Source organism: Cucumis sativus, chromosome 6 (genome assembly GCF_000004075.3).
Source record: "Cucumis sativus cultivar 9930 chromosome 6, Cucumber_9930_V3, whole genome shotgun sequence".
Classification (NCBI taxonomy): domain Eukaryota; kingdom Viridiplantae; phylum Streptophyta; class Magnoliopsida; order Cucurbitales; family Cucurbitaceae; genus Cucumis; species Cucumis sativus.
Window position 1 is genome coordinate 9,865,269 of NC_026660.2, and position 22,332 is coordinate 9,887,600.

At 31.8% G+C, this 22,332-nt stretch overlaps 1 protein-coding gene across 6 annotated transcripts in view; it reads left to right on the plus strand.

The window, feature by feature from the left end:
- LOC101220625 (molybdenum cofactor sulfurase) overlaps positions 1–13,135 on the plus strand; it is a 34,666-nt gene extending 21,531 nt beyond the window's left edge. For 3 of the 6 annotated variants that reach the window (XM_011658681.2, XM_011658678.2, XM_031887560.1), the window contains 8 exons: positions 895–997; positions 3,664–3,774; positions 4,657–4,721; positions 10,943–11,094; positions 11,282–11,514; positions 11,658–11,797; positions 12,266–12,376; positions 12,481–13,135. In XM_011658681.2, the coding sequence (XP_011656983.1) occupies positions 895–997; positions 3,664–3,774; positions 4,657–4,721; positions 10,943–11,094; positions 11,282–11,514; positions 11,658–11,797; positions 12,266–12,376; positions 12,481–12,594 (1,029 nt within the window). In that variant the 3' untranslated portion in view covers positions 12,595–13,135. The remainder of the gene's footprint in view (positions 1–894; positions 998–3,663; positions 3,775–4,656; positions 4,722–10,942; positions 11,095–11,281; positions 11,515–11,657; positions 11,798–12,265; positions 12,377–12,480) is intronic. The other 3 variants (XM_011658679.2, XM_031887559.1, XM_011658680.2) reach the window with 3 other exon arrangements.
- The last annotated feature ends 9,197 nt before the right edge of the window (positions 13,136–22,332 follow it).

The following is a 22,332-nucleotide window of genomic DNA, read 5'->3' on the forward strand; positions in this document are numbered from 1 at the left end:
TTGGGGAGAGAAGAACAATCAGGTTTTTTGTGGTAGGGTAAGGGATCTTAGTGAGGTTTGGTTTTTGGCTAGATTCTGCATGTCCATGTGGGCTTCGATTTTGAAGACTTTTTGTAACTATTCCCTCTATAACATTTAACTTAGTTGGACCCCCTTCTTGTAATTGGGGTGTTTATGTTTGCTCTCGTATTCTTTCATCTTATTCTCAATGAAAGTTGTTGATTCTATCAAAAAATAATATCGTGATCTACTGGACTCATTTTTTGGCTTAAGGAGTGCTTAATGATTATTACAACAAAAGAAATGGGATGACGTCATTGTTTCGATATGGTCAACAGGAACGCTCATGGAAAGGAGATGAGGTGGTTGGACAGTTTTGTTTCGGCATCTCGTAAGGCTTCAGCTTGGTGCTACCTTAATATAGAATTCAAAGCTTTTAGCATTCAGGAGATCAGCTTAAATAGGAGGGCTTTTATTTTTTAAATTGCTAGTTTTTCCTGTAGTTGTTTTGTTCTGGGCTGATCCTATTTTCTTAGGACTCTTCGTATGGGGTGGGGACGGATTTGGCCTATATTTTGATTGTTTGTTTTGGTTTTGGTTATTCGAGAAGATGACGATGGCACTAAGGACGTGCCAACCTAGTTGAGATTTCTCTTGTACTTTTAGTATTAGTCTCATTTTTATTAACAAATTTTTTAGACTCGTCTCCTTTTTCAAAAAAAAAAAAAAAAAACACTGAGGGCACATAATTTGGATGGCTCCCTATGTCTCTTGGATGTTCCTATAGAAAGCTGTCTTACAGCAGAAATTCATGCAATTAATTTAAGTACAAAGCAGTTTCTCAATTTTGACAACAGTGTAGATGTTCTCATACAAAGCTCTATCTTATCGCAGAAATTCATCGATTTTGTGGCAACTTTCTTTGTCTCAACACAAACTTACGCTAAGGATGTTCGATCACAATTTTGTGGAAGGTCAATCCATTGCGCAGACACAGGTTACTTTTCAATTTCTCTCTCAGCTTTAAGCTTATTAAATTCAATTTATTTGGTCTTTCTTTTGTTTGTTATTACCGTTTTCCTGAATTAATGTATAATATAAATATTTTAGTAAAGTTAATCATTTGAACTAATAAATAATAAAAAGGATAATTTTTCTGTATTATTTGACATGCAAGTTATTACTAAATGCACTTTTTTCTTTTGATAAGAAACAAACATTTCATTTAAATCCCAAGGATATAGAGGTGATTACAAAAAGAGCGTCAATTGTCAACTAAGACCGTTAAGCTAAAGTTCTTAAAAGGGTGCCCAATTTTGCACCAATAAAAAGCATGGACAATACCATGTCAAAAAAAGAACTAAAAGATGAAAAAGAGTCTTGAAAAAGACGGCTATTACGATCACCCCACAAAATCCAAAAGTAGGTACTTGCAACTAATAAACGAGTGACCCACCATAAGGAAGTTGAGGATGTCCGCAATGTCATTGGACAAAGCCGTAGACCAACCAAAAGCCTCCAATATGAGATCCCAAAATTGTCGAGCAAAAGGACAATGAATAAAAAGATAAGCAGTGGATTCAACATTATTACAACACATAATACACCAAGAAGGAAAAAGAGATGTATAAGGCATACGACGCTAGAGATGATCGACAATGTTTAGAACTTTATGACTAAGCTCCCAAAGAAAAAAATTAATTTTCTTCCAGAAGTGATCTTCCAAATGATCGAATAAAAATCCCTTTATGAAGGCTCGAGAGCGCTTGTTAAGTCATCAATCTAGATTTCACAGCAAACATAGATGTGGAGTCAATAGTCCATGAATCAGGCACCATATGAAATCTGCTAGAAGACAAAATAGTCGACAAAGATACCCATTTATGAATCTGATGATCAGTAAAATTACGTCTACAGTGCAAGTCCCAAGTCTTAGCACCAACAAGCCACATTTCAACAACAGAAATATCAGGAGTACAAGAGAGACGAAACAAACAAGAAAAAATCACATAGAGAGAATACCACAATCATGCCATCGATCTTTCCAAAAAGAGATAGTGTTACCTGTACCAAGGCAATGTTGAGTCCTTGCATGGCAGATGGAGCTCCACAGGGACTTTGATGACTGTCTAACAATAGTCAGCCAAACACAAGAGGGATAATAGTACTTAGCCACATGTGTTGAAATCATTTTAAGTTTCTGGCCCATCTATTTATGCATTGTTCTTTTGTTTCCTATTTTTAGTTGTTATTTTTAGAGGCTTTTGGTTGGTTTTTGCCATCCTAATAATATCATCGATCTGCTTGCATCAACTTGGGTGGGTCTTCCATTTGGTGGTACTAAGAAGACTCTTTGGTTGGCTCTTACTCTAGGATGTTTTAGGCTTTTGTAGGGTGAACAAAATGGTCATCTTTTCGGGTTCATTTTTCTCTTTAGGTTGTTTTATGGATTTGATTCTTTCTACTACTTTATTTTGGTGTAAATCAAAGCACATTTTGATTTCTCAATTTCCAATTGGAGAGCTTTTTTGGTAATCACCAATAGGTGCTGGGGACTTCACTCCTTTATTTTATCAATCAATGAAATTGTTTCTTCTTCTTCACAAAATAAAAGGTACTCACTAATAGTGCGTTTAGACGCTCATAAATAATGGATTTGTAATGTAATGCAATGTAATAAAAAAACTCATGTTGTGTTTGAATGAGCGCCTTAAATCCGATTACAATACTAAACTCATTCTGTTTCCACAGTTTTTAACCTAGCACTCCTTTCCAATTATTTTATGCTTCACGATCCTATTTTTCGTTCCACCCTTGATTCCTCACACATTTCAACACCCTTCAAATTTCTAATAATTCTGATTTAATTCTAGCTTCCCAAACAACCCTTAATGTTAAACAATGTTTTATTTATAAAGTAATAAAAACTGGAGAATTCCCTCTATGGAAAACCTGATCTCTATTAGACAAAATAACTTCAAAGTTGGATATGGAGATTACATCCCTCACCTTGCGCAGACTCCTTATACAATGCAATCCCTCTTCAATTCTTTCCATCGACATATTACAATGTTTATTCATGCTAAGTTTTACTCTCGACCCTATTGAGTATTCTTTTTTCTTTTTTCAATCTCAAGATGTAGCTTGCAGAAGTATTCTTCAATTTACTCAAATCTATCTGTATTGTTGAATTGGTCCTAGTATAATTGTACAATTTTTAGAATCGGAAACAAAACTTTTTGTGAATGATAATAAGAGAGCCTACAGGTTAAAGGACAAGAGAATTATACTAAGAGCAAAAAGGACAGATAAAAACTTAAAGAACAATGACAGCAAAAGTGCAAACAAGTTAATCAAAACCTTCAAGACCCTGAACAAAACAAAGAAAATCTGAAAAACAAAACAAACTTAAAAACTTCAAAATCTTTCAAGGAGAAACCCTAAAGACAACTGAACACTTGCACACGAAAGCTTCAAAATGGATGGACTGAGAGGACACATCAAGAAAAGACAATCAACCAAGCTGCTTCGAGTCTGACATGATGAAACAAAATTCTTTTGTTCTAGTGTAATTGTACTAAGTTATAGGGATCCAACATCTTGATTTTGTATCTACTTGCGTTACTGTTGGTGATCACCTCTCCATTTGTTAATTTATCCCAGGTTTTGAGAACAGATATTCAGCTTCTCAATTGGACCTGAAGTCTATTACTGTCTATCCAATCAAATCATGTGCAGGGTTCAGCATGGATAGATGGCCGTTAAGCAGTCGAGGTATACATTTACTCGTATATTGCTGTGCATTCTGCTGATTATAGTTAACCATTAGCACCAATAATTTCTTCACAAGACCTTTGATAGTGGCTTGATACATTTGTTGGAGAGCTTGAAAATGATTTGGGGCAAGGAGTAATAAATTTACGCAATGACTATCTGAAATCTCAAGAAAATCCATAGATCAACAATGCTTTGGTAAATGTTAAATGATTTGTTGGATATCTCAAAAAACAATCTTTTTTTATCCATGGACAGAGTAATATAGTGAGACAGAAAACTAAATCTATTGAAAGAAGAAAATAGAAGAAACAAACTATTTTACGTGGAAATCCTAGAACAGGTAGAAAAACCACGATGCTATTTTCTTATTATTTTTCTATATCTCATAATGATACAGTGAACATTTATTTATAAGTTGTAGAACCCAATATAAAAATAATAAAAGATAACTAGGGCACTATAAAATCTTAACAAACTCTCGGGCTTTCAACAGATTAGGTTAAGTTTTTGGATCAATTGATGATCTAAGATGATATTAGAGCAGGTGGTCTAGGAAAACCCAGTGTTAAAACTTCTGCATTGTTATTTTCTCCCCAATTAAAAATTGATTTTCACTTGTGGTTCATTCTTTGTATTTCTAGCCCACAAGTGAGGGAGAGTGTTGAATGACATAATATTAAATTTACCTTCACTCATCAACTTAAGTTTTTGAGTCACAGGGTGATTTAAGACTATTATTATATTAACGTAGGCTTCAATAATATCTAAGGTTTACAGATGGTCATGATTTTCATTGTGGTTCTATTGATTTTTTCCTAATTTAGCCATTTATTACTATTACTATTTTATTTTATTGAACTCTCCCTTCAATTTGAGTAGGGCTTCTTCATGATCGTGAGTGGCTACTTCAAAGCCTGACGGGTGAAACTCTTACACAGAAGAAGGTGAGTGTTCAACATCTTCTTTGTTTAGATATTTTCTTATCAAACGTTTGAACACCTCACCATTGCAAGAAAGTCGATAACTGAAATAGTGAAAAACAATATTTGTTTGCTCAAAACTTCGGAAACTTGGTCAAACCCAGCGTTGCATTCTGCTCAAATTTTCTGGTTTCAAGCCTTTTGGATGGTTTTTGATCAAACTGTTCTCCAACAGCATATGGTTTAATTACACTTTGTGCTGTAGACACTTTTGATTGTATCCAAATTTAAGAAGCACTAATATGGATACGAGAAAAAATATATGACATGGACATGACGACACGCCATATTTTAAAATCTAGGACACGACACAATAATGACATGTTTATTAAAATATAAAGTTTTAAAAATATAGATATTTTTTGTACCAAATGGAAATCCAAAATAAATAGGTTAATGCAATTATATGCATAAAGTACTTAGTTTGATGTATTTCATGCTCAAAAGTTTATACTATTGTCATATATATGTCTTTTTAGTCTACACTAGGAGTGTTGTACATATGTCTAACACATGTTGAACAAACAAGTGCCCTTTACGTGCCTAACAAGTGTCGGAGTGCCTGACACTGACATGCTAGTTAAACTAAATTGTCTGTGCCTTTTAGATCCAAGTAGCCTTTGCTTTACCCTTGAACATTGGTAATGCATAATTTGAATGAACTAGTGTGTAGTATAGAGGCTCTCAAAATGACCCAAGCAAATGAGAGAAACTAACTAGTTTCATACAAATGTCATAGAAGGATTTAATATACTTTAGGTGTGAACTTCCAACATATAGTCTAACACATTTTGTGGCTATAAGTGCTTGGACTGTAATTGGGGATGTCTCTTTTGGAACTGGTCCTTAGTATTAAATTGAGTTTTGGAAAAATTACCCTCTTAGTCAACAAGTATCGAAAATTATGTGCTTTTAGTCCCCAAGTTTAAAAAATGTACATTTTTAATTTACAGGTTTATAAGAATAGACCTATTTGGAACTTGTGTTTTCAAAATGTACCTATTTAGTCTCTGAGTTCTAAAAAAAAGTTTAAAAGTCCTTTCAATAAGTTTATACTATTATTTGAAATAATTATATGACATTTTAAATTAGAAGAATAATTTTTTAAAATCACATCCTCTCTAAAAGGGTTTTTTTTTTTTTTTCCATTTTAAATATCATATATTTATGTCTAGAAAATGAAACAAAAATTACTCAAAGACTGTAAATCTTATTATAAAAACTCAAGTGGACTAGAAAGGTACATTTCGAAAACTTAGGGACCCAATAGACCTATTTTTCTTTTTTTGAAAAGGAAACGGCCCACTTCATCCTAAGGATCTGGAGGCGCACCAAGATATATTAATAATAGAGTAGAACTAAATAGACCTATTTTTATAAACTTGGGAACTAAAAGTGTACATTTTTAAAACTCAAAGGCCAAACACACATATTCTCCAAAATTTGGGACTAAAAAGGTAATTTTCCATTGATTTTTCAATGGTTGCCAAGCAGACTATGACACACTAAGATATGAAGAAGATACCCCTGGTAGAAAAACTTGTTCCATTCAATTAATTTCCTTTCCTTTTTTGTCTCTTTGTACCATTCTATTTATTCCTCTCTCTTGTACCTATTGTATTCATCAGAAATTATTAAGATCAAAATATATTGACTTTCCCCTTGGTACTCAGGTTTCCATGTAACTTGGTGTCCTTGTCTTTATCACTTTTAATAGGTTGCACTGCCTTATGTTGATAATCCCAACCCTACTTGTACTAAACTTGACCCTCGAGCTATTAAATGCATTTTTCTTTTTTGTAGGATGTCTCCCATAAGAATTGACCAAAAGGTATTTTGAGAGTTTGGATGTGTCTTTTTTGGAAAATCAACCTTTTCTTAGCCAAAATTCTCTTCAGGGGAGCCACCTAACCTTGAAGCTAACTTTTGGGACACTTCACCTATTCCAAACATCATTGATTCCAAAGTTATGAGTTCTAGTTCTTTGATGCCAAGTGTGGAAAGTTCTTGAGAGGGAGAAACACTACATACTTATTTGACAAGTAAAAACCTAAACTACGGGTTTATACTAGAAGAGGCTTGACTCAAAGGAATCGAGAACAAAGAGTTGATCTATCACAGAACCATTCTAATACTTCGATAAATGGTTCTGAAGATCTAGATAACATACATTGTCCTTTTACTTCTTCTAATTCTCCTAGTTCGTTTCATAATTCCTTACCTGATGTCTCTGATCTTGATATTCTATTTCTTCTAATTCTTTTCGAGAGGCTCTGAATGATTCAAATTGGAAATTAGCAGTGATGGAAGAGATGAATGCGCTGATACAAAATTGCACATGGGACATAGTTGGTTGAACTACCAAGAGAAGAGAAAACAGTTGGATGCAAGTGGGTGTTCACAGAAAAATGTAAAGCTGATGGTAGTGTTTGAAGGTACAAGGCTAGATTGGTTGGTAAGGGATTTACTTAGACGTATGGAGTTGATTATCAAGAAACATTTGCTCTAGTTGCTAAAATCAATTCTAGTAGAATTTTGCTGCCTGTTGCAATTAACTCTAATTGAACTCTTTATCAACTGGATGTTAAGAATGCCTTTCTCAATGGGGAACTGGAAGAAGAGGTATTTATGGACTTGTCATCTGATTTTGAGGTAGATCTTGGGATTAACAAAGTGTGCAAGTTAAATAGATCATTATACGATCTTAAACAGTCTTCTAGAGCTTGGTTTGAATTCTTTGAAAAAGCAGTCACAAGTTATGGATTTAGTTAAAGTCAAGCCTATCGTACAATGCTCTACAAATATTTAGGAATTGAAAAGGTTGTGGTTTTGATGGTTTATGTTGATGATGTCATTCTTACAGGCAATGATGAGACAAGATTGACTTTTGTGAAGAAAAGTTAACAGATGATTTCCAAATAAAAGACCCAAGAGCTTCAAAGGTACTTCCTAGGCATGGAGTTTGCTAGGTCCAAATGTGGCATTCTTGCCAACCAAAGGAAGTATATTCTTGACCTGCTAAAGGTTTACTTGGTTACAAAGTAGCAAAAATTTCTATGGAGCAAAATCTGAAATGGGAAGCTGCAACCAAGAATGAGATAAAGGAAAGATAAAAGTACCAGAGACATGTGGGGAGACTCACATATCTTTCTGACACATGCCCTAACATTGTTTTTGCAGTTAGTCTAGTAAGTCAGTCCATGCATGCTCCTGGGCCAGTTCACATTGTTGCAATTTATAGAATTCTAAGATATTTGAAAGGTACTCTAGAAAAGTGCATGTTGTTTCAAATAAACAACCATCTTATTATTGAAGTTTATACTGATGCCGATTAGGCAGGTAGCACAACTGATATAAGAACCACTTCTAGATAGTGCTTCTTTGTTAGAGGAAATCTTGTTACTTGGCGAAGTAAAAACAGAGCATGGTTGCAAAAAGTAGTGCAGAAGCAGAATTGAGAGCTTTAGCCCATGGTATTTGTGATTTGTGAGGGTATATAGATAAGAAGACTGTTGGAAGAATTGAGATTCACTCAGACAATGCTCATACACTTACTGTGATAACAAGACAACAATTTCCATTGCTCATAATCCCATCCTTCACGACAGGACGAAACGTATTGAACTTGATAAAAACTTTGTAAAGGAAAACATCAATGTGAGAGTAATATGCATATCCGATCTTCCAACAACAAAACAAAGTATAGATGTGTTAACTAAAGGCCTTGTAAAGCAACAATTCAACAGATTGACAAGTTGGCAATGACTGATATCTTCAAACCAGCTTGAGTGGGAGTGTTGATTATTTCCTTTCTTTTATTTTATTGTATTGGTTGTATTATATTTGTCTAAATTATTTTTTCCTTCTTTTTAATGGGGTGTTCTTCTATTTAAGAAAATCCTTCTCTTTTTTGTGAAATATACAAGAATTATATTATTTGGGCAAGATGGCATTGCTCGAGGGACCCCAAACATCACTATGAATAAGGGTCAAGTGTTGAGAAGATTTATAAGGTTGAGATGGAAAGGTGACTCTTTGTTGTTTTGCACGAATGCACACATGACAAGACAAAGAAGAGTCATCAACTTTATGAAATAAATGAGGAAATACATAGGAAATTGGGGAAGGGGGAAGAGGGAAGAGGGAAAATGCTACAACATACAGTTGAAAAATAAGAAAACAACAAACTAGTCCTATAACAATTCCTAGAGGGAGCATCATCGTCAAGGAGATAGAGTCCCCTATTGTGTCGGGCAGTGCCAATCTTCTTCCTCGAGTTCAAGTCTTGGAAGAGAACATTACCTGGTGAGAAGCAATTTGATAATTTAGATCTTTAGTTATCTTTCTAATAGAGAGTAAATTATAAGATATTTTTGGTACATGCAACACATTTTGCAAAGTTAAACCGTCGAAAGGAGAAATATGATCCTTGCTTGCAAAGGACCCATCTACGATCCAAATCTTTTTATTACCAACAATTGAAAAATATGATAAAAAATTATCATATGATCCAGTCAAATGATCTGTAGCCCTTGAATCAAGTATCCATAATTTCTTACTATTTACCTGAGAAGACTTAAGGATTGAGGGGTACCTAATTAAACAACGGCCTTAAGGGAAGAGGCATCAAGGTCACTTTGACAATTCACCTGATATTGTGATTGGGGGGCACCCGTTGATTCACTCATAAGAGCTCAACTAGGGTTGGGCTTGTCATTTGAAGGACGTCTTCTGCCATTTAGTGGTCTACAATGTAACTTCCAGCATTTCTTTCGTATGCCGGTATTTGTTGCAATGTTCACACATTGAGGTATGTTTCCCATTTTGCTTGTCACTATTAGAACCAGATAATTTCACACTGAAAGCAGCAGAATCTTTAGTAGATACAACCGTGAAGTTCATAGCTCTGACTTTGTCTTCCTCTAGGCGCATCTCAATGTACACTTTCATAAGAGAAGGTATAGGCCTTTGTCTCACTATACGGCCTTGCACTACATCAAACTTGGAGTTCACAATAGCTAGAAAATCACAAACACAATTGATTTCCTTAATCTAGGAATACTTGACACCTCCACAGGAACAATCCTAGATAATTTCACGACACAGATTCATCTCCCGCCAGATTGGGTACAATTTGTTAAAGTATGAAGTGACATCCATCATCCCTTGTTTGCTTATGAATCTGTTTACGCAGAGTGAAAAGACGAGACGATAGAATTTTTGAACTGCATCCCAGATATCTCATGCTGCATTTCCCTATCTGAGGTTCTATTCTACTAATCAGCAGTGATTGAAGCAGGGAGTCTTCTCCTTTCCAAATGCACTCTTGAGGATCCCCTAGTTTAGGTCTTGGTATCTCACCAGTTGGATACCTAAACTAGAGGATCCTGAGGACATAAAAGTAAAGATAGGAAATACTTAAAAGAATTAGAAATTACTACGTATACAAACAATGTGCGCCTTCCTTTTTGATGGCTTAATCATAGGAACTCCAAAGTTAAGCGAGCTTAGCTTGGAACAATTTTATGTTGGGTGATATGAATTTTTCTAGGATGCATGTGAATTCGATATAGAATCGTGTTGGTTTGTGGGACAACTTTCACTCTAATAAGCCTTTAACACAAGTAAGAATAACGTAGCCAAGTCACAGGGGACGTAGGGGAATGCCAGGACCGTCAGTTGCCGAATTCAGATTCTGAATCCTTGTCCAAATCTTGGGTCTGGGGTGATACAGATAGCATGTTAAACAGTAGAAAAGAGAAAACAAGGTTTATGTGGAAAACCCTCAAACAGGGAGAAAAAACCATGATATAGAATCTCTTTTATTATTTCCACACATAATGAAAGTTACAAAAGAAGACAACTTTATAAGCTCTAGCAACCCCAAATACAAAAAATGAAATAAACTTAGGGTAAAGGAAAAGACTGAAATATCTTCGAGCTATAGACTATGAATGCAACCCCTTATTTCCAACAAAGTGTGATAAGGAAATGATTTTTTTGTAATGTTATATCGAGAGAACCCGTGTCCATGTTACTTTTGCTTGTGTCCCAGCACGTTGGGGTTTTGTGCTCCCCGCTTGAACTTTGTTTTGAGAAATTATGATATGGTTTAGATGATAGACATTCATTCTTGTTCAAATATTTGTAATTGAGTTTTAATTCATCTGAAACTGGTTTTTTAGGTTCCTGAAATGTCACTTGTACGTACTTATATTGACCTCAGTCAGGGGATATTGTTTATTGAATCCCCACGTTGCAAAGAGAGACTGCAGATCACCCTGAATTCAAGTCCTTGCAATGACAAGAGAGAACAAATAAGTTTGCATGGTCAGATGTGAGTAATACTATGTATTAGAATTACAAATTGCATGGCCTAACGTATTTGGGGTGGGGCCTTTTCTGTTTCCCTGACAGACCAATGAATTTTGAAGTTATTGAATTTACAAGCCTATGTTCCTTTTTGTTTTTTTTTTCTCTTTTGAACTTTTAAGGTTGAAACTAATTGTCCTATCATACTTTAGATATCAAGTTCAGGGTTACGACAAGGAAGTTGATACTTGGTTTAGTGCAGCTATTGGTCGACCATGTACTTTGTTGCGCCATATGAGTTCCAATCATTGTGTTAGCTCGTGTGAGAGAGATGGTGTAGGTACCTGTAGAGAATCACGAAATCTCTTGAATTTTCCCAATGAAGCCCAATTCTTGCTGATATCTGAGGAGAGTGTATCAGACCTCAATAGCAGATTGAATTCAAGTAGGCAATTCCATCCTGTACTTCTCTAGTGGCATCTTAGTTTAATACTGTTTGATGAATTTGAATCAACTCACTGTAATTCAGATGTGGACTTAGATTCATTGAATTTCAAATGTGGTGATCTTAAGTCGCATGGTTTTTAGCAGATGCTCAAAAGGATGTTCGTAAAACATTACTTCAAATTAATCCTATGAGGTTCCGGCCAAATCTTGTCATATCTGGAGGCAGACCTTATGCTGAAGATGAGTGGAGAAATATTAAAATTGGCAACAAATGCTTCAGAGTAAGTTCTCCTTACAATCGATGCAAATCAATGACTGATATGCTGCTGAGTGTTGTACTGAAACTAGAATGCTATGATAAATCTATTGTAACCCAGCCTCGTTGAAAATCTTTCTGGAATGTCAGATTTATGTTTAATTATATATTAAGAAAAGAGTAGGCTGATGTGTTATGGTAAATTTAATTTGATGTCTCATTCCCTCATTTCTAAGCTTTTTTGAGCTTGAAAATTTAAAAGTTCTAGGAAGTTGGTTGCCAACATTAAATAGAGAGCAAATAACTTTACAATAGCAGTTTGAGATCACGACTTCTTTTACTGTACTATAATTACCACTAAATTCAAAAGCTTAACTTGATCGGCTTTAAAAAAAAGTCGTATCAATACCTTGGGAGGTATATATATTCATTAGATATGGATGTGATGTCGTATCACTCTGTTTATAAACATATCTGTTGTTTACAATTCCAGTCGTTAGGTGGATGCAACCGTTGCCAGATGATCAATTTTGTTATTGATGCTGAACAAATTCAGAAGACAAACGAACCTTTAGCTACTTTAGCATCATACCGTAGGGTGAAGGTTAGGGTTTTTTTTTTTTTTAAATGTTACTTTCAATTCTTAATTAAATATATATTTTTAATGTAAAAAACCTAACATTAGGTTAACGACCTATTCCATTGAAGCAGGGGAAAATCATGTTTGGGGTACTGCTGAGATATGAATGTGCCGCTGAAGAAGGGAAGACTGGTGACGTATGGCTTCAGGTTGGAGAAAGTATAATCCCAGATTGCGAGTAGCTTCGAGACATCGGTAAAGTATTAAAATAGGGGAAGACATTATCTCCCTTCCTTACCCACTTTCAAGATTAGTTTTAAGATAAACTAGTTAGTTAATTCAGGTGTAAAGTAAAGAAATGATAGACTAAATTTTTTTTAAAAAAAATGTATTTATTTGAGATAGGGAGCTGACAGGTTTGGGATTAAAAAAGAGAGACCAATTTGATAGTCATAAAAGATGGACATTATTCTACACACACAAAGATATTCAACAAGATGGAGATCTGTTGAATTTATAGTCAAATGGATTGATAAGGGAATCGGGGAGAAAGGCTCGTCTTTGATTTCTTTTGGAGGAAGATGGCAATGCCATGCTTCTCTTCCATCATGAATTCTGACTCTCAAGCTACAATAATAAGGATGGCGATGGAAACCTTTTTTTTCTTTTTTCTCTCGGTTGATGTATCGATCACAATCTTATATTATATGTGTTATTAAATATTTGAAGTCAAAAGACGTTAAAAGGATTACTTAGGGAATGATTTTATTTTTAGTTTTTCAATTTTTTTCTTCTAAATTTTACATTATGATGCATTTTTTTTTTTACTTTTTACTATCGAAGTTTAATCTTCTCTCCAGTGTAGAAAAATTATTTTCATAAACTTTTTGGTCAAAGTCATGACGTTTTAACTTCCAGTTGAGGTAGCTAAGCTTTTGTTTGTAGATTATTCCTATAGGACACAGCAATATAGAAGTAAGTTTGGTGAATGTAGCACAATACAACAATATTTCTAAATATATATAAAAAGAAAATTAAATTCTTGTCTATATTGCTAAAATGTGTCTATAAGTTATATTACTAATAGCAATAAAGTAGCCATTTATATATTTTGCTATATTTATAATTCTTCTAAAATGTAATTATACATTGAAATTATTAGCGTTGAATGAGCTATCATAACCATTAATTTTTTTAATTTAATCTACTTAGAAAAATTTGGGATCTTAAATTGCTAAGTCCAATTAATATTTTCTTGCATTTACAAGATTTTCGCCCCCCTTGACTCACCAAGTGGGTTGAAGTCTCCTCAAGTATTAGTTCTATAGTATAAATGAGAAAGATATCAATTTATTATCTCCAAAAACAAAAACTTACTATCATAGGAATCATATTCACTGGATAGTTTACTTTCATATTTTAATATTTGAAAGCTCAAATGATATTCAAAATTACTTCTCTTCCAAAAAAAAGTATACAAAATCTTCTTTCTCCAACTTCACACATATATGTTAATACTAAAGTAGTTTGTCCCAATAAAACCAAAATCAAATGAGTTGCTATCAAAAATATTTCCTACGATAACATTGATGTCATTCTCGGATATTATACATTTTATTATTTACAATCCCAAATAATTGATTTTTTATTACACCCCAATTTGAATAGTCTTGATTAGAATCTAAGCCACACAGGCTTCATAATTATTCAAACTCTATTTTTCTTTTCTTTATATATATATATATCAATTAAATTAATGCTACAAAAAATTAGATTCATTGAATGGTTAAGGGCTGCTACCCAATTCTAGATCGTCACCTCACATGGAAGTTAGCCGCCATTGTCATTCTCCAAAAATTATTGTTAAAAATATGAATTTTATAATAATGATTTAAATATTTAAATCTTATAATAAGGTTCTCTTTTTAAAGAGAGAGTTTTAAAAAAATAGGAAGAAAAAAGGATAAAGACAAACAACAAGTGGAAATCATAATTTGGGTCTTAAATTACACGTACACTAACAAGATATTGTTTATGTTTCTATGTTTGGTTTCCCAACAACAAATGTTAAACATTAATAAAAAGAAAACTTAGGATCAAATTTTACTTGAAGATCGAATAGATTTGACAATCGAATCCTAGGAAATTTCATCGATGCTTCTTTCTTCCTTCCTTTCTTTCTTTTTCATTTTTAGATGAACTATGGATCAGAATAAAAAAGGGAAAGAAAAATCAGCCGCCCCCCCTTATCAAAACTGAAAATATCTGATTTTGTTTGATCAAATGTTGTACCTTACCCTATACATCAATACTATCTTTTTCTCTAGTTTGACTAATAAACTCAACTTTTCCTAACTACACAATATGTTCCTAAGTTCATCCATCCATCAAAATTCAAAATACATTTATCATTTCTAAAATTTGGCTAGTTATGTTATTTGATTTCTCTCCGACTATGACATCATCTATCTATCTATATAGCAAACATAAAATTGGGGATGAGTCCCTTCAAGTACACTAAATTTATCGGGGTCGTTGGACAAGAGGGAGTTTTTGTTTTTGGTAAAAAGCCAACAAAAATAATAGAAAAATTATTCTTAATAATAATAAATACTTATTTCATCTACTTATTATCTATATTTATCAATATCATTTGCAAAATACTATGTACTTGAGACACTACCATATAGTACCTCTATGTTTATTATCTTACCTGAACATTGTATTTAAACTTCTATTTATACAATCGAGACTTTATTAATGATATATTCACTCCATATCCATTTTCAATCCTTATGATTATTTATTATTCCATTACTAATCGCATTTACTTTCTAATTATTGATTTGAATTTACATTTTTAGACTGTATAGAATATAGGAAGAGTTTGCATATACTATGTAGGGTCCCATTCATATTATATATCTATTATTTAATATATTTCTAATAAACTAATTAAAAATTTGTTTGGTGGGATCAATGTTTATTAAATTATACTATGGCTATCATATTCATATAGTATATTTTAATATCTAAAGTTTCTCAAAGTTTATGAATATGATAGGCTTCGTCTTTATCTTTATTAATTACAAGAAAAAGAATATTATTGTTTTAGAGTAGGGATCGACAACCTGGTACAACATAAATTATTCTCATTTTCACTTTTCAGTTTCTATTTATTCAATGACTTCTTTTTTTTTTTTTTATCACTAATTATTATTAATATTAGTCCTAAATTGTTTAAGTTTAAAATTAATCCTTCAAATTTGATGTTTGAGTTCATTTGTATGTTATCGAGGATTTCAAAAGTTAAACATGTTTAACAAGTCTTTCTCTAACTTGAACATTTTATTTTAGATTTTAAAAATTTATTTCATGGATTTACGTACTTACTATTGGTAAATTGTAGTAATTAAGTTAGCCTAGTGAACTAACTATTTCTAATGATGAAGTAACTAATATATAACTAACTATTATATTTGAGAGTGTATATAAAAAGAAATAACTAATTAAGAAAAAAAAAACAAAGCTATATATTATCATTCAATATTAAATATAATACAACCATATTAGATACCTCTTCAAATCAAATTTTCTTAGTTCATTCTGGATGATTATCAAATTGGCTTTTCTTGAAAACGATATCTTGCTATAAAATATCAAAATCATTGGTTGAGAAAGATATCAATTTATAATCTAAACATACGGTTAGTATTGTATCAATTAAGTCCTTGAACTAATGATTGTGTAGAACTATAGTAAAGTATGTCAAATTCACACTCTTTTCCATATTTCGTAAGACCAAATATTGTGTGAAACTTATAATTTGAATTAAACCCTTAAATTAATTTCAATATACATTAATAATTACGTTTGAAAATCATATATGATTAACTTTCCAAACACATGTTAACTTCTTTAGATATTAGTTATACAAAAAGGATGATTAAAGTAAATACATTGATGATTTCAGTCTAACATAACTCATTTATAAAAAAAAAAATTGGAGTTTAATTTATAAAAATTTTATAAGTTTCACATAATTATATTGAAATTTAATTTTCAAACAAAACCTAAAACAATAATAATAGTGTTATACACTTTTCAAAATTTACTGCTGTAGTTTAGGGTTTAAAATGATAAAGCTAAATTTGTATATGGTATTTGTCATGATGTGTTGACTTGGCAGATTTAAATAAATTGTTGCTACGTTTTTTTAAAGAAATATAATTAATTAACTCTTGAGCTGTGTCACTTTAAGGGCTTTTAATTCGCTTAGATTCTTGATTTTTAAATTTGAGTTCATTATTGTTGACAATCTAGAAGCTAACTTTAGGGTTTCACTAATTTTAAAACTTAATCTAACCACCCTCACTTATACTCTCTATTTTGTTGGGAGCCACTGTAATGTATTATTCTAACTTATGAACATAGCCATATAGATTTGAAATTAATTTTTTCTTTTCTTGATTTTCTATAAACCTTCAAGCACAATCAAGATCTCAAACAACATTTACTGCCCTAATTATTAAATAATCAAGCTAATTTAAAAACATAATTTATCTTTTGCTAAATGATAGGTAATGTCTTTCAAAATTTTGTAGTTTTCATATAAAAAATACTCTTTTAACTTTCAAAATTCTCATTGTTATCTTTAATTTCTCCAAAAAAATAAGTAAACAAAGAAAAGATCAAAAGAAAAAGATTATCTAATCACCATCAATTGATTCACCTCCCTCTTCCATTTCTTGTCACATTTGTTTTAATCTATAACTAATTAATATACCTTTATATTTTCCCTCTTCTTTTTTTTTCTCTCTTCTACATTCCTTTTTATTCTCTTTTCTTCACAGTCTAATCTCTAAAACTAACGTTTTCATAGATATATGTATAGATGATAAAAATTTGAGCAAGTGGTCGAATTTGATTGAAGGTTTAAATCATCTCTCGACCATCCTAGATATCTCTTGAATACTTCAAAAAATAAAAATAAAAATAAAAATAAAAATAAAAAAGAGTATGGGTATTCCCTAATCGCTATATCATTGGATGGATTGTAAAATAATAAGTATCTAGATAAAGAAAATATATTACTATTAACTACTTCAGTTTCTAATCGAAGAAATATATTCATGTTTTGCGAAATAGTTTATCCATATATAAATGTCTTAAATAATAATATTATCCAATAAATTAAGATTAAACGTTAAAAAATAAATAGAATGATGGAAGTAATTGGTGAATTAATTAAGAAGTGAACTATAAAGTATGTTCTAAGTAATAATTGCCCTCTTTTTTCTGTTTTATGATAGTACTTCTAGAAGTTCTAGAAAGGAAGAATATACAATGGTATATTTTTTAATGAAAGTTTTCTTTTTTATCAATAGATGGCAACAAAATCACATGTGTATACATTTTCTTATTTTCCTTTTCTTTTGTAATATTATAGACTACAAGTCACTAAATTTCCTCATCTTGTCTTTTCATTAGAAATAATCATTTTGACTTTATTCAAACACTAACAAAACAAGAGAATTCCTTAAACAGATGAACTATTATTATCGTTAATGTGATGTGATGTGTATATATATACATACATATATAAGTATATATATATTATCAAACATTGCTCTCTATCAACATTGCTTAGCTAGAGAGCACCACATATGGTGCTTCATTGTCTGTTCCCTTTTTATGCTTTATAACATGTGATTATGAACTTAATGACAGCAGTACTATGGTATTATTACATTATTATTAATTCATTTCTCTTTTTTTTTTTTCTTCTTCATAATTTGCAACTAATCTTTATCCCATAGATTTATTAATTGGAGCTAGTGGGTGCAAAATAAAATATAATTTCTTAAGAGTTTAATGATACAAATTTAATTATACAATTTGATGCTACTTCCCAACCATTTTTAGTTTCAATCTTGTCGTCTTACTTCGAAATTAAATTATTATTAAAAATCTCTAATATGGTTTTTCTTTAAGAATAAAGTAATTATTTTCTTACTTCTAAGTTTACCCATAGAATAAATTTTATATAAACTAAATTAAAACCAGAAGTTTTTGGGTATCCTCAAAAGTTTGGACTACTGAGAATTGAGATTTTCAAAATGAATCTCTTTTTAATGAACCAATTTTAGTATGAATTTATGTTTCCAGTTGTTCAATAATAAAAACTAAAATTTTCATAAATGATCTTAACTAAATTGAGATCTTAAAGAGTTAGGATCATAGTTAGCGATCCATAATCAACTTTGATACCAAAGATAAAAGATTTTCATTGATAAATCAATCAAAATGGATTATAATTATAAACGTAATTGGATTGTTTTTATTTTTATTTTTATCATATTTACTTAGTCAATTTGCATAAGCAACTTCGTTACGATTGAGCTATGTTATTTACATTTTGATACTTACACACGAAGATTATATTAACGAATTGAGCTACGTTATTTACATTTTGGTACTTACACACGGAGATGAATAATGTAATGTTACTGACTACTTCTCAGTTTGTACATATAAGCACAATTGAAAAAGTCATTCTAAATTTTCTAAAAGATGCTAGTAGGTTCATCTACTTTTTAAATACAATTGAATTCATCACCTCAACTCCACCATCAAATTTCCTTTGTTGATTATATATTTCATAGTGAACCCTACAATTAACTACCTTTTAACTTGGTTCGTGATAAATGACTCTTTATACGAAATAAACATGACATATATTATACTTTTAGTTCTTATATATGAATTAATTTTATCTCTATATTTATGGATGTGTCAACTTAACTGAAATATCTATATGCATCTATCAATTTTTATCGTTTATCGTTTTGTTTTCTTAGAAAAATTCAACAAGGCATTCTAAAACTCTATCGTAATATATATTAGACGATAAAGGGTAATGAAGCTTATTATTATGACAAGTTTATTTTCTTTTATTGACCTTAGAAATTTATGGCAAATAATGTTGTTTTGGAGTGCAATGAAATAACATATATATTAAATCAGTATATGTTTCCAAGTACTACAACAAGGATTAGTTACGTTTTATTATTCTTATTATTAATATTTAAATTCCTTACTTGTATAAATGACATTCGATAAGTATTGAAAAACTCACTGTTTTGGTTGCCTAACTTTATCAAAAGATAAAATTTGAGCAACATGTAAAAGACATTGGTGATAACATTAGGATCGTCAGACAGCAACTTCAACGAAATACTCTTTTCATACATGAAACACAAATTTTTTTATGATGCAAGAATTATTTATTCTCTTCTAAATCAATATTCTCTAGGCTAGCCATATATATATATATATATATATTTGTGCGTGTGTTACTGATCTTTTCATTTTTAGGGTTAGTCACCTTATAAGAAAAGTGTGTAGATAGAATGTTTTGAGCTTAAAGTTTGTCTAAACCGCAACCTTCATGTATGTATCATTATTTGAGTATCTTTTATGTTATTTTTTTTATCTAATAATTAATCCTTTCTATCCTTCTTGGTTGTAGGAAATTTAAGAGAATAGATTATTGTAGAGTCACGCACCCTACATCCTCCATTGTGCCAAAATTCCAAGGAAGCTTTATGTTTCCCTTCCTTTTTACTCTTGTTTCCCTTATATTTATGGAGGACAATGTTAAATTTTAAGTTGGAGTGTGGGGGTATGCATGTGTTCTGGCTGAAACCATTGAGCATCTAAGCTTGAGTTATTGTACGTGCTTTTATGATTGTTTGCTTTGATGTTGTGTGTTTTTCTATGGCGTGTGCCTATAATACACTCTTAGAATCTTGCATGTTTGAAGCATTTATATGATGAAAATAATTATGATTTTGAGTATATTCTGAAACATTTCTTCCATCTCTCATGCAAACCTAAGTCTTTAGCTTGACTATCCTAGGTCATGCTTATCCTAGGTCATGCTTAGAGGTAGCTTTATCATATATGTATGTTTGTTGTCACCGTGAAAAACCTTTCTAGTGTCAATTTAGTAATGTGTGTGCAAGGACTAAACCAACTTATTGTTCTACCTTTCGTTAAAAAATATATTTTAGTGCCAAGGAAATTCCGACTAGCATGAATTGAAAAAAAAAATAAAGAACAAAAGGAGAATAAGACTTGAAGTTAGTTTGCACGAATACTTAGACTTTGCCACTTTGCATTAGGAAGTTGCATTTAAATCTTACTTTTAGCATAGTAGGGGAATGTGAATTGAGGGTCCTTTTAAGTCTATTCCGAGTTTTGTTTAAGCTTAACTAGAAGAGCTTCAGATTTGTTTTTGCATGAATATATAGATCATCTAAAGTAATAATTCTAATTTCTACATCAATTAATTGCTTGTTTTTAGATTGTATCGTAGATTGCATGGTTGGTTCTTGTTGACCGTTAAGGCATCAGAAAAGCATCTTGACAACTTAGCAGGCTATGATTTTGTGTGACTGTGTGTTTTATTCTACCTTGCTCATGATAATTATGGATTAAGTTGGTTTGACAGCACCAAAAATGTGTTATCTAATATCTTTTAATTCGGGATCGTTCCATGATTTTACGTTGTTCCTATTTTGCTATCTTGTAAATTCCGAACAACTAAAGATAAAAATTCAATGTTGATGTCAATTTAGAGTTAAATTGGGCAAAATGGAAGTCATAAGGCATCAACCAGGACAAAAGCATGAGAAGTCAAATGGGCTTCTACCTTGTAGCATCGCGATGCCCCACGACGTTATGCATGATACTGTAAGGCAGAATGATCAGAATTTACAAAAGGCGCACAACATCAAAGTGTTGCGATAACATTTTTATAAAAGTTGTTTCTGCCACTAAGTTTTATCTATTAAACCACCAATTCACCAAAAAGCTTTAGCAATTAGATTCAAAATAATTAAATATACAGCAACATTTTATAATTTGTCAAATTCTATTAATGCAAATATTGATCTATCACTCATACGAGTCTATCAGCGAATATTTGAAAGGTCCAACAAGGGACCTCCCTAGACCATCTATTTTGATACCATATTAAACCACCAATTCACCCAAAAGCTTAAGCCGGTGGTTGAAGGCAAATTTAATTATATATCACCAACATTATCCATATCGAAATTGATCCAGCAACCATAGCACGTTTTCTCCCAATTTTCTGAGTTTTTCTTCTTCATTTATGTCTTCTAATTCTTTCTCATCATCCGACATGTGAATGAGAAGTTAAGGTACTATTTTTTCTAGCTTGAGTTTCTATGGTTTCAATCTATTTTATGACGTTTGTGAGAATTTGAAGTAGGGCATTGTAACATCGAGATTTAACTCTGATTTGAATGATTCTAATACATATTGTCGACACTTGTGGTTTGTATGATGACAGCTTGATCGTTGTGTAATTTTATCGGAGTCACTGGAGAGGGAGTCTGTGAATAAATATTTTGGTTATAGTTACTAAACTCTTTATACAGTGAAAAAGTTTTGTTTCACTAAACACAACGTGCCCCCAGAAGTAGATGAATTTACATCGAACTAGGTTATCAATCTTTGTGTTGTTATTTTTCAGTTTCGCTCTCGTGACTGCCTATATTTGTTATACATATTTTCTATCACATCGTGCTTGACATTTTGTCGTCTATTAGATCCATTTGTGTCTTTTTTTTCACTCCTCTGCCTTTGTTGAGGCTTGCAATTATAGTGACTAGTTTCCCTCTATCCTTTACTCTTTTAAAATAAATAAAATGTGACCCCGAAAAGGTAAAGGTGGTCTTAGAATCACTTCCTCTTCTTTGCAAATAGTTTGGGATATATTCATTTTTGCAGCATATAAAGACTTTAGAAGAGAAATTATCATATTCCCAATTACAATCAATAATATTTTGGTGAAATTATTTCAACGCAAATGAGATTGCCACCCTTTGCAAAAACGTCGGTTGGCTTAAACTTGTCTACTCAAAAGAAACAACATTGATTGCTTTTTG